The sequence below is a fragment of the Culex pipiens genome, chromosome 3 (genome assembly GCF_016801865.2).
Source record: "Culex pipiens pallens isolate TS chromosome 3, TS_CPP_V2, whole genome shotgun sequence".
Taxonomy (NCBI): Eukaryota; Metazoa; Arthropoda; class Insecta; order Diptera; family Culicidae; genus Culex; species Culex pipiens.
The window spans coordinates 116,107,573-116,120,876 of NC_068939.1; the positions used below are offsets into that span (position 1 = coordinate 116,107,573).

The 13,304-nt window shown below is 39.7% G+C and overlaps 1 protein-coding gene across 1 annotated transcript; it reads right to left on the reverse strand.

Annotated features, from left to right (window-relative positions):
- Positions 1 to 4,368: 4,368 nt before the first annotated feature.
- LOC120419362 (uncharacterized) lies at positions 4,369 to 9,407 on the reverse strand. Its single transcript, XM_052709953.1, has 3 exons — positions 8,459 to 9,407; positions 8,202 to 8,398; positions 4,369 to 4,464 (listed from the first exon to the last, which is right to left on the reverse strand). The coding sequence occupies exons 1-3, from the start codon at positions 9,351 to 9,353 to the stop codon at positions 4,369 to 4,371; spliced, it is 1,188 nt and encodes a 395-aa protein (XP_052565913.1). The 5' UTR covers positions 9,354 to 9,407.
- Positions 9,408 to 13,304: the final 3,897 nt, after the last annotated feature.

Genomic DNA, 13,304 nt, shown 5'->3' on the forward strand with positions numbered 1-13,304 from the left:
ACGGCTAATATGCCACTCTTATGGGAAATTGCCTTGACGGAGATTTTGTGACAAACACTAAAACGCGTTTTTCTCGGAATACTTGATTTGGCATAATAGCCGAATTTTCAACTATGGGCAGTAGAGAACGGACATCTCAAACCAAAAGTACCAATCGAAGCACGAGAACTGTCAAACGGAGGCACCAATCGAGCAAAATCCTTTATCTTATGCTCGATTGGTACCTCCGTTTGACAGTTCTCGTGCTTCGATTGGTACTTTTGGTTTGAGATGTCCGTTCTCTAATAAGCTCCAGGCTCTCTATCATCGACCGTCACCAAGCAATGACGGTCATGATAGGCGTTATGTGTCAGCGATCAAATTTCGTTTTTGGAAATGATCGCTGACAGAAAGTTCTATCGAATATCGAGCAGTCCCGTTCAGTGATAGATCCCTTTTCAAGCATTGCTCATAAGCTTTAACTTGTATTCATTTTTAACTATTTGAATTGCACGCTTGGTTTGTACTGATCTAAAATAGATTCAATACACAACCGTTAGAATGCGTTTTAAAAATACATGCGTGCCAATACAAACCGCAACGCTTTTGAAATTTACACCAGATTCTAAATTCAACGGGGTAAAAACACTCCCTTGTGGACCACCGATCAGTGAGGTACTCCTGGATATTAGCTCCTGAAAAGTGCTTTAAAAGTGCAAAAAATGCCTCACGGCAAGAAAAAGAGGCGGTCCTCACCAGCAGGATCGGCAGATTTGAAGATGCTAAAGAACGCCGAAGCGCTACCTGCAAAGCCAGGCAGTTTGAGCAAGGACGCTCAAAATTCGTCTGGAAACCAGTTCGCTACCCTCCCTGTGGACGTGAGCGAGAAGGAAGAATTTGAACGACGGGAAAAGTTGCCACCCATTTTTGTGAAAACATCGTCATCGGATTCGGTGCGAAAGTGGCTGACCGGGTTTATCAAATCTGGTGCTTTACGAGCTTCCATTCGCTTGTGTGCTGATGGACTCAAAATTCTGCTACCTACCAGAAAGGATTACAACTACGTTCGGGATTTCCTGAACAACACCATATTGAATACTACAGCCATGACGATCCAGGTAAACGCCCCATGAAACAGGTCCTCCGAGGCCTGTACGACATGGATGTGAGTGTGCTGAAAGAAGAGCTCAAAACTCTTAAGTTGAACGTAATCGAAGTCTTCAAGATGACGAGACACAACAAGGACATCAAGTATCGTGATCAACTGTACCTGGTTCATCTCGAGAAAGGATCGACATCGCCGTCTGAGCTGAAGGCAGTTCGGGCAATTTTCAACATCATTGTGACTTGGGAACGTTATCGACCAGTGCACCGTGACGTGACACAATGTTCGAACTGCTTGCAGTTTGGGCATGGTGGAAGGAATTGTTTCATCAAGAGTCGTTGTGCAACCTGCGGAGGTGAGCACAAAACTCAAGCTTACAACACAATCAACGAGAACATTGAAGCGAAATGCTTCAATTGCGGCGGCGACCATTCTACCAAGAATCGAAGCTGCCCAAAACGTGCTGAGTTTGTAAAAATTCGGCAGCAAGCGACGACGAGGCACCAACCAAATCGTCGCAAAACACCACCAGCATACACGGACGTGGATTTTCCTGCTTTGGCGTCACCTGGAGCAGGATCTGTTCGAGTGGTTCCAAATCTGCAGCCATTGCCGTTGAATCAGCGGCAAAGAGTTGCAGAGAATACAACACCTCCAGGCTTCAGTCAGCAACCGAGGGAAAACCAACCAGCATCAACGGGTGAAGGCAGTAGTGACCTGTTTTCACCACAAGAACTTCTGAACATTTTCATCGAGATGACAACAACACTGCGTGGTTGCAAAACTCGCCAGGAACAAGTAAGAACGCTTGGAGCATTTATCTTAAAATACAGTTCGTAGTTTACTCGTTCTAATGATTTTGAATATTTCAATGAATTTATTTTTTTAGTTTTAAGTTAGGATTAGTTGTTAAAGTGATTTTTTTTTCTTTTTTTTCCCAAATGTATTGGATTAAATGCAATAATGTAAAACAATTTGAAGTAAATAAAATAAATGTTATCAGTTAATAATAAAACGAAAAATACAACAAAGATGAAGAGCACTAGGCCATACCACTTAGCATGTAAAATAAATGTAATTATTATAAGAAAGTTCAATAAAGACATATTTAATTTCAAAAAAAAAAAAAAACGGGGTAAAAAAATTTCGGCTCCGGTAAATTTACGTATAATTCATCGGAAATTTACATGTTTCCGAAGCGTTGTTTGTTCGGCTCGATTACATCGGATGACATTTAAATTTAAAATAAAGTTGATGTAAATTCGCATCATTAATGACGTGCACTTTTGACGCAACATAAATGATTTAAATTTACCCGTTTTTTTTCTGTGTACAAACAATGTTCCAATTAAGTTTTAAATATTATTTTCAATTATTTCTGTGATTTTTTTTTGTAATATTTGAAATAAGAATATTTTTCTTACAAAATTTCTGGGGGGCACAATGTATGGGCTGCCCCCCCCCCAGCCCAATTTTAAGGGGGGCAAAAAGTACCGTGCCTCCCCAGAGTCGGCGCCTCTGGTTGCCAGTGTCCCGATTTATAATTAGAACTGTTTCAATCTTGTCGCACGTGCCTTTTGATCTCTGTTGAGTCAATTGTGCGAATTCAATCCTGTGATTTTCAACAAAAAACTGTTAAAAACTGTTAAAAAAATCCGGGCAATAGAGTTATCTACGTGCTTATGTATTGCGTGTACGTACACGAAAAAGATTGAGGTTAAATTTTGTACCATCCAGCAAAACAAATGGTGTGCTAGTGTGCGTGAGAGCGGACTTAGATAACTTTATGTTGTCACTCTTTATTACCAAAATCAGGGGGGCGACATCTATATGTCACTACAGGCAGCTCGACCGCATCCATCATCAGCTGTCAATTACGGCACCAGAACAAAAGGGAACTGTCGTTTACGGCACCAAAACAAAGCCAGAACAAAAGAACAGCTGTTCATTATGGAACCAAAACAAATCAACTGCGCACTGTAAAAAAGTACAAAAACTTCTGGCATAAATTGGAAAGAAACTGATTATTTTTTTAATGCAAAATTATACCGCAATTCAAGTTTAAAAGGTAGTGTATGTTTTTGGGTGATTTTTTGTCAATTTATGTGCAAAATAAACTACTAAAGTAGGGATACATCTGGCCGATAACTTCATTTATAGTTGAACTTTTATATCATGAAACGTTTAACTGAAGTACTGTGTATTTTGACTTTTACTACAGTAAATCAGAATTTATGTTGTGAAAAAAAATTAAATATAAATAAAAATACTGTGCGCAGTTTGCAAGTGATATTAATTTCAACCACCAAGATGGTTGCCTTTAGCATCCCCCTGACCAAAATATAGTAAAACGCAGTGTTTACATTTTTGATCATCACTCGGTAATTCTTGACTTTTTTTTGATAAGGTCCTATAAACAAATGTAAACATTGAGTGTATCCCTTTCACACCTTATGTCAAAGTCCATCGGAGTAAGCGGGATACACTCAATGTTTACATTTGTTTATAGGACCTTATCAAAAAAAAGTCAAGAATTGTTCTATCAAAATAAAATGCTTTGTTTATTGTTGTTGTTGTAGGGAAACTTGCTGCATACGTGTACAATAAGTGCTCTCGCTCAATTATAACCGTCTAAACATTCGCCGTAAGTGACCTCCACAGGGGTAGATCCGCTCAACCCAAAATTGCTCTTTCTCCTCACATCCCAAACCACCACAATTAAGTTTAGAATGCATTTAAAGTGTACGCTGCTGCGTATGTGTGTGTGTGTGTCCATTTTCACCCACACGCCCTCACACAGTAGGTACTTGCAGCTTTTGTTTGCTCATTCTGCTCCCTTACCTTGCCTAGTTTTCTCTGGTGTCCTTCTATTGTGCAAAAGTGAAGCAATAGCACTCCCAAACACCACTCAAACTCTCTCACATACACTGAGGCGTCCGCAAATAATGCTATATCACATAAATCAGCATATCTGATTTACAAATTTTCCTCCGCAAAATTTCCCGACAGTCAGGAGCACACACATTGCCCCGGAACAATAGTTGGCTGCCGGAACGGCACCAACAGCCGGGAAAACCCGGAACGGGGACAGTGGACCACCACACTCGGGGTGGTGCAATTGTGAACAGACAAAGGAGAATAAACATATAATAATAATCATCCCACGCGGTCGACCCGGGAACTACTTATGTATCATGGCTTGGTGTATGTGTGTGTGTGTGAGAAGGAAGCTCTTCCGGTTGGCGTATTAAAAGCGAAGCGGATTGTGAAGCATCTGTGGGAATCTACCTCCGGGTGGACAACTCGCCGGCCAGCTGCTGGATGGTCGGACAATCCAACCACCGTGCAGCGTACTTCCACTTACGCTTAAGTGCTTTGTACTAGCACACTAACACTCGAGTTAGTTTTAACGGTACAGATTCACATCGTGTTTAACTAAGCACCTCGCTACTACAAACTATAAAAGCTATACATACACGCAAGCAAGGTTGAACAGTGTACTTCGCCACACTAAGCTGCGATCAGTGTGATGCGCCCGGAGATTGGAGATAATCAGAGCATGTTGCAATTCCGGGTTAGAAGAACTTCAGCAGGAACCTCGTTTGAGTTATGTCGTTTAGGAGAATTGAAATTTGAGTTGAATATGCTATGAATGGTTTGGTTACTGGTAGAACGAAGCAAAAAAAGTCTAATGTTTGACTCACACCATAAAGGCTAGAGCTTTAAAAACTTTCTCGTCATTAAGAAGCTGCTGGTTGGAGCAGCTTTTGTCATTATGTGCTGCTGTGGTTAGTTGGAAAACAAAAGTAATTACTGGAGACACACTGGCGAACTGGTTATTTTGATGTCGTTTTCAATAAATTAATCTTGCCCATAGAAACATTTGTTTTGATCTTATTTTGATAAAATTGAATCCGAAATATTTGTCGTGTTACGAACAACACTTCGACGTTGTCGTGCTATCTTGTCGCATGTTGCTTTTTGACGTCCCAAAAAAAAAACGTGTTTTAATGTTTGACCTTGAATAAACAAGAGCAAGAGCACGCAATGCAAACAATAACAAACACGTTTTGTTTGGTTGAATTTGGTTGCCGGAGTCCCAAGTTATAATAACAAATCATCGCTTGTGTACTATCTTGTGACACGTCCTATCTTTTTACAGCAGACGTGTCACAAGATAGCACACAAGCGACGAAATGTTGACGGTAGCCGGGTTTGTACGTGTGTCAAACGCGTTCTGACCTGAAATCCCTTCGGCCAGTTTTCGCAATTACAGTAATTTTCGAGGTGTGTCAATATACCGCGACAAGATTTTAATATACTTACTCACTCGCGTAAACTTCTTATAAGTTTAAATAGGGATTAGGAAATAGTTTTAAGACTCGGATTTAGGATTAAGTTAAATATCGAATTATACTGTCTCCGTACTCGCTGACGGCTAGATTCGAATGAATCGTTTATTAAATAAAAATGGCCTTTATACATGCACGATCTCGCACGATCGTTCCCGATCTCACTCGATCGTTGCGAGTTCATCCCGATCATATTCAATCGGTTTTACCGAACACGGTTAATAATTATTGATAATTTTATCTGGACACTACAAGATCTTCCCTCTAAAGCAAATTCTTTCTAATTTGTATTTGATTTCATATTTATCGAGAATATAAACTTAATTTCATTTCAGAAATATAATTTCAAATTCACTTGAATTCAGCGCAAAAATGTATTTTTCATGATGATTGGTTCGACTGTGCATTTCTTAGAACTTGCACCTGAACGCAAAGGTAGATCTGCTAATTGTGTCACAGCTGATTTTCCAATCTGGCCCTCGACCTCGTTCTAACAGGACTGCGGGATTCGTTGTCAACCTTTCTCTGCTTACGATACACCGCGTAATCCCTCGAATGCCCGAGTAATCCTCCATCGTCATCGATTGAGGAGAAGTTGCGTTTGTAACTGTTGGCCGCAAAACACATCTTCGCGGACTCACGTTTGGGAACGTGCAACGCCTTCAGCTGATGTCTGTGCGCCGTAGCCACGTGTCGCCCAATTTGAATCTGGAAGACATTTTTAGACACTTTTTTAATAAACTGTGCTTCGACCCACTTTGGGAAGGTATCGTGACTATTTTTATACAACAGCTTATCCCCTGCCTCAATTTTATCCAATTCATTTGGAGGATCAAGTTTTTCAGTGTCAACGACACATCGTTGTGCTGGAGGTTCAGCCAGATTGTGTTTGTAAGTTTTAGTTGGATTAATCAAATCTAACAAGGTCTTTGGTGTATATTTGAAAACTCTTTCAGAAGGAAACAAACCTTCAGAGTTTAAGGAACCAACAGATTAAGCTTTTCATCCATCTCAAGAGATTTCGTTTTGTTATCAATTAAAAATTTCTTTAGCACATCTTTGACAACTCTCACCATTCTTTCAGCCTGGCCGTTGCTGGCAGGATTGTACGGCGGGCTTTTAAGAACTTTTATGCCTTGTTGTTCCAAAAAAACAGTAAATTCCGTGGAATTAAAAGGTGGGCCACCGTCTGTAACAATTACATCTGGTTAACCAAAGCGTGTGAACATTGCCGCAAATTTCTTGTTAACAAGTCTTGCATTAGTGCCAAAACGCATCCGTTCAACTTCCAACCATTTAGTATTGCTGTCAACAATCAATAAGAAAGTATTTCCTTGGAAGAAGAAGAAATCTGCATGCAAACGACTGAACGGTCTTGTGGTAGGAATCCAGGACCCCGAAGCTTCCGGCTTCCTCACAACTTCCATCTGAGAGCAAGATTCACAACTTATCAAAGTCTTCAATGTCTTAATTTAAGCCTGGCCAGTAAACTGTCCTTCTGGCTAACTTCTTCATTTTTACCATTCCTCCGTGATTCAGGTGTAATAATTGTAAAATCTTCTCTCTCAAACTGCTTGGAATTACCTCTCGATCTTCTAACAGCAAAACACCATCAATGACTTCCAACTTTTCCCTCTGCGAAGAAAAATCTCTGAACTGATTTGGTATAGTTTTTGGCCAACCGATTGTGACAAAATTCAAAATTTCTTTCAAGAACTTATCGTTCTCTGTTATATGGACAACTCCAAAATATAACGTTGGATTCTGGTTACAAAAAGAGAATTTTTGCCTTCTTTCCCAAATATGCCAATAAGGGGTTTGTGATCAGTGAATACTTTAAAATTTTGACCAAATAAGAACTTATGGAACTTTTTGATGACACATACCAAAGCCAAAGCTTCTAAATGCAAAATTGGATAACGTTTCTGCGCAGAGTTCAATGAAAAAGATGTGAAGCAAACTGGTTTCTCTGCTCCATTCATCATTTGTGCCAAAACTCCTCCTAAACCATAAGAAGAAGCGTCAGTCACAACTACTAATGGTTTTCTAGGGTCGTAAAAAGTTAGAAGTTTAGCGTTTAGTAGGCAATTTTTACTTTCATTGAAAGCTTCGTCACAGTTTTTTGACCACTCAAATTTGACATTTTTCTGTAAAAGATTGTACAGATGTCGCAATTTTTCTGATAAATTTGGTACAAATTTGTTATAGTAGTTTATTAGTCCCAAATACGCTTTGAGTTCAGTCACGTTCTGTGGAACTTTTGCCTTGGCAATTGTAGAAATTTTCTCAGGTGAGGGTAAAATACCTTTGTCAGAAATAATATGACCAAGATATGGCAAAGATGTCACAAAGAACTTACACTTCTTAAAATTTACAGAAATATTAGCATCGGAGAGCCTTTGCAGGACTTGCTCCAACTTGTCCAAACATTCTTCATAAGTTCTTCCAGCAATAAGAACATCGTCAAGATAACAACACACTCTTTCTAATCCTCTCAGGATCTGGTCCATAATTTGTTGAAATTCTGATGCACTTGGACTTGCACCCTGGGGAAGGCGGTTGTAGGTGTATAAACCTTTAGGTGTGTTAATTACAACAAATTTTCTTGAACGTTGCGACAACTCTAACTGAGTGTAAGCGCCCGTCAAGTCCAAAGAACAAAATATTTGTGAATCAACCAATGAAGCAAATACATCTTGAGCAAGGGGTAGAGGATAAGTGTTGGGAATCAGTATTTTATTTAAAGAAACTTTGCAATCTATTACCATGCGTAAATCCCCATCCTTTTTCACAATCGCAGTAACTGGCGAAGGCCACTCGCTCGCCTTGATCGGTGTGATCACTCCCTGTCGCTCCAACATGTCCAAATGCTCATTAAATTTGTCTTTGATCTTGTACGGAACTTGATACGCCTTCTTGAAAATTGGTTGTTCTGATTTAAAGGTCAGATCAGCTTGGTACCCTGTAATTGGTTCAGTAAAGTCTTTAGAGAACACTTTGTTGTATTTCAGTTTCAGATTACCTAAAACTGTGTCAGTTGATTTGTAATCCAAATTTCCAATGATATTTGCCGGTAAAAACTGAGTTTTCCAGCCAGGATAGAACATGTCAAGCCAATCTCTGCCTAAAAGTGGTGTAAAGTTCTTCAAACACCTCAAAACAACCAAATTTCCGGTCTCGGTTCGCTTATTCAACCCAATTTCAACAGAAATCTGTCCAAGCACCTCCAAACCCGAACCATTAACCACAACCAAGCGTTTATTGCAAGATTTTAGAGGAATTTCATTGAAATGTTGCTCGTACAAATGTTGGCTAATAACAGCAACTGCTGACCCTGTGTCAACTTCCATTTCCAAAAATTTGTCATGAACTTGAACATCCACTAAACACGGCTCACTTAAGGTCTTCTCATCCCCAATTTTCATGCACTGCATCTCACTTTCATCATCCTCAGAGTTGTTGATTCTGATTCTGTTGAATTTGTCAAAAACCGGTTTAGTTTCAGGAGTATCCTCTTCAACAAAATTCACCCTTTTAACTTGTTTACCCGCGAGCAAATCACAAAAACGCTTAATATGTCCCTTTCTTTTGCAATAATTACAAATCGCATTGTTGTAGTAATTTTGTTCACGGCTGCGGCTGCGATCGTAGCTGTGATTACGATTGTGAGATCTGCGATCGTAATCTCGCCTCTCACGACTCACTTCTCGACCTCTGCGATCCATGTCACGTCCTCTGCGCTCATGACCACGATCACGACTCCTGCTGCGTGAACGATATCTCCCCGAACAAGAATTAACTTTTGGTCCCAATCGCTGATGAACAGCTAGAACACTAGCAGTAGCACCAACATTTTCCACACGATTTTCAACCATTTGTTGAGCCCGTTTTTCAGCCCTCTCCGTGTTGATTACCATCTTTTCAACCTGCGCCAAGCTTAAATCTTCTTCTTCTAGCAGTTTATGTTGCAAACGTTTGTCTTTAATGCCCATTACAAGTTTGTCGCGTAGAGCCTCATCTTTAAATGCATTGAAGTTGCAATCTTCAGCGAGAAGTTTTACTGAGAGCACAAAATTCTCAGAACTTTCATTAAGAAGTTGAAAACGGTTGTAAAAATCAAATCGATATATCATAGCTGGCACAGCTTTATCAAACCTGCCTTTCAGCTGCTTAACAACTTCCTTAAATTCAAGTTTTTCAATTTCTTGCTTAGGAAAAATCAATTTAGGGGAACTATACCCTTTTTCAGCCTATTTCTATTATCGGCCTATCAGCACTTTGATCACGAATTACAGCTTTCTTAAAGTGTTTTTGGCTGTTCCAAAGTAATAAATAACTCAAATAAAAGTGAGCAAGCAACTCTCCATTGATGATTCATCTGAAAAAGTTGTTTTAATAGCGGAAAACGTCAAAAGTGATGAGAATTGGTCGAACGGCTTAGAGTGATTAAAATGGGTATGTTTCCCCTAATTTCATCAAAAACGTCCTCGCCACTCACAGGGATAAACCACGACAACTTATTTGCATCTGAAGCCACCTTGTTGAGTTTGCACATTACTTCAAATCGCTCAACATAATTAGCAAAAGACTTGCTTCGATGGTAATGATCGATAGAACCGATCATGCCGGGAACAGACGACATCTTGGGGCAAAAAAAAAATCAAGTTTTCTACTTACAGTAACCGCAGGAGTGTAACCGTAGCTTTGGCTGAACTCTTGGGTTAATGCTGCTGATGACACGTGTCCGCGCGGTCGGTTGGTGCTTCTCGCCGACCGTGAGCAAATCGTCTGGCCTCGCCGCCCTGATTCCTCACTCACGCCTCACTTGTCAAATCTCGCTCCTCTCGCGATCTGGATTAGCGATCCTCACCGCGTCAAGCCTGCTCACCGCCGGATTACCGCGATCTCACGCCGCGAACAAAAGGATGATCGCGAGGATGATCGGCTTGGGACGCACAGTGGGCAAAAACGGGTGAAAAAACGGATCTTTTGATGCCGTCAGTTTCTGCCTGTCAAAAGTATCATTATAAATGTAAAAAATTACGAGAAATCGATTGGTGGTACTTTCAATAGCGGCAAATGACGGGAAGTGGTTCATTTTACCCCATTTTGCCTTTTTTAGGCTGTTTTTCTCGAATATCTTCAACTGCCGTAGTTTGCCGCACTTCTAAAGTATCTTATTTTATGTAAAAAATCACGAGAAATCGATTGGTGATACTCTCAATAGCGGCAAATGACGGCAAGGGCCCATTTTGCCCCATTTACCCCTTATTTATGTGTTTTTCATTAATATCTTGAATTACTGTAGTTTCCTGCAGTTTTAAAGTATGTTATTTTATGTAGAAAATCGCGAGGAATCGATTTGTGACATTTTCATTGGCGGCAAATGACAGCATGGGCCCATTTTGCCCCAGTTACCCCATTTTATGTGTTTTTCGCGAATATCTTTAATTGCCATTGTTTTTACATTTTGAAAGTATACTATTTTATGTAAAAAATCACGAGAAATCGATTGGTGACACTCTCATTGGTGGCAAATGACGGCAAGGGCCCATTTTGCCCCATTTAACCCCTTTCTAATGTGTTTTTCGAAAATACCTTGAAATTACATTATTTCTTACAGTTTCAACGTATATTATTTTATGTAGAAAATCACGAGGAATCGATTGGTGGTGTTCTCATAAGCGGCAAACGACGGCAAAGGCTCGTTTTGCCCCATTTACCCCATTTTATGTATTTTCTTTAATATCTTGAATTGCCGTGGTTTTCCAAACTTTAAATAAATGTTATTTTATGCAGAAAATCACGAGGAATCGATTGAGAACACTCTAATTAGCGGCAAATGGCGACAAGGGCCTATTTTGCCCATTTCATGTGTTTTTAGTCAATATATTAAACGTGTCGTGATTTCCAATACAGTTTACAAGAATGTTACTGTAGAATGCACAGTACGTTCAAGATATTCACGAAAAACATCTCAAGAGGGAGTAAATGGGGTAAAATGGGCCCTTGTCGCCATTTGCCGCAATTTAGAGTGTTCTAAATCGATTCCTCGTGATTTTCTGCATAAAATAACATTTATTTAAAGTTTGGAAAACCACGGCAATTCAAGATATTAAAGAAAATACATAAAATGGAGTAAATGGGGCAAAACGAGCCTTTGCCGTCGTTTGCCGCTTATGAGAACACCACCAATCGATTCCTCGTGATTTTCTACATAAAATAATATACGTTGAAGACGTAAGAAATAATGTAATTTCAAGGTATTTTCGAAAAACACATTAGAAAGGGGTTAAATGGGGCGAAATGGGCCCTTGCCGTCATTTGCCACCAATGGGAGTGTCACCAATCGATTTCTCGTGATTTTTTACATAAAATAGTATACTTTCAAAATGTAAAAACAATGGCAATTAAAGATATTCGCGAAAAACACATAAAATGGGGTAACTGGGGCAAAATGGGCCCATGCTGTCATTTGCCGCCAATGAAAATGTCACAAATCGATTCCTCGCGATTTTCTACATAAAATAACATACTTTAAAACTGCAGGAAACTACAGTAATTCAAGATATTAATGAAAAACACATAAATAAGGGGTAAATGGGGCAAAATGGGCCCTTGCCGTCATTTGCCGCTATTGAGAGTATCACCAATCGATTTCTCGTGATTTTTTACATAAAATAAGATACTTTAGAAGTGCGGCAAACTACGGCAGTTGAAGATATTCGAGAAAAACACCCTAAAAAAGGCAAAATGGGGTAAAATGGACCACTTCCCGTCATTTGCCGCTATTGAAAGTACCAACTATCGATTTCTCGTAATTTTTTACATTTATAATGATACTTTTGACAGGCAGAAACTGACGGCATCAAAAGATCCGTTTTTTCACCCGTTTTTGCCCACTGTGGGACGGCTGGTGCGTGGGTGCGGCTGTGAATAGAACAAAAGATTTGTTACAAAATGGAGTCTGCTAATTACGTGATCGGTATGAAGAGATGGGTTTTCACAAAAATTTCAATATGCGCTTAATCGAGGAATCTCCGTGCAATAGCTGTTTAAGATCGCTAACTACAGACTATCTACGGTTCTCGCAGGTCACTTAATACTCACGTCTGTTCACTCTGGACTAATTAGATCCGTTTGAACCTCTCCGCCTAAAATCTGCAACCACAAATTGCATTAAACCAAAAATCACTGCACGACGCGTTCCGCGTTTTCAACGTTTTCACTCGTCGCCACTTTTAATATACTTACTCACTCGCGTAAACTTCTTATAAGTTTAAATAGGGATTAGGAAATAGTTTTAAGACTCGGATTTAGGATTAAGTTAAATATCGAATTATACTGTCTCCGTACTCGCTGACGGCTAGATTCGAATGAATCTTTTATTAAATAAAAATGGCTTTTTATACATGCACGATCTCGCACGATCGTTCCCGATCTCACTCGATCGTTGCGAGTTCATCCCGATCATATTCAATCGGTTTTACCGAACACGGTTAATAATTATTGATAATTTTATCTGGACACTACAAAGATTTAACTTCTTTCATATGAAAAGTTACAAAAATGCACAGAGTTTTTTCGGTTATTATTGAATATATCTGGAACGAAATCGCATTCCGGGGATCTGTAAAGGTCAAAAGATGACGCACTGTGAACTGAACAAAATGGTTTTCTGAACTCATTTCGACCCAAAATGCACGTGTGACAAGATAGCACGACAGTAACGGACTGAAGAACCAGAAATTTATATCTTTCGAGTGAGATTTATCACCTTGTGACACCTTTCGGGTGCAGTTCTGTCTTTTTGGACATGCGTCATTTGTCTCCGCGGCAGCAATGAGACAAGTGAGTTTATACAGCTC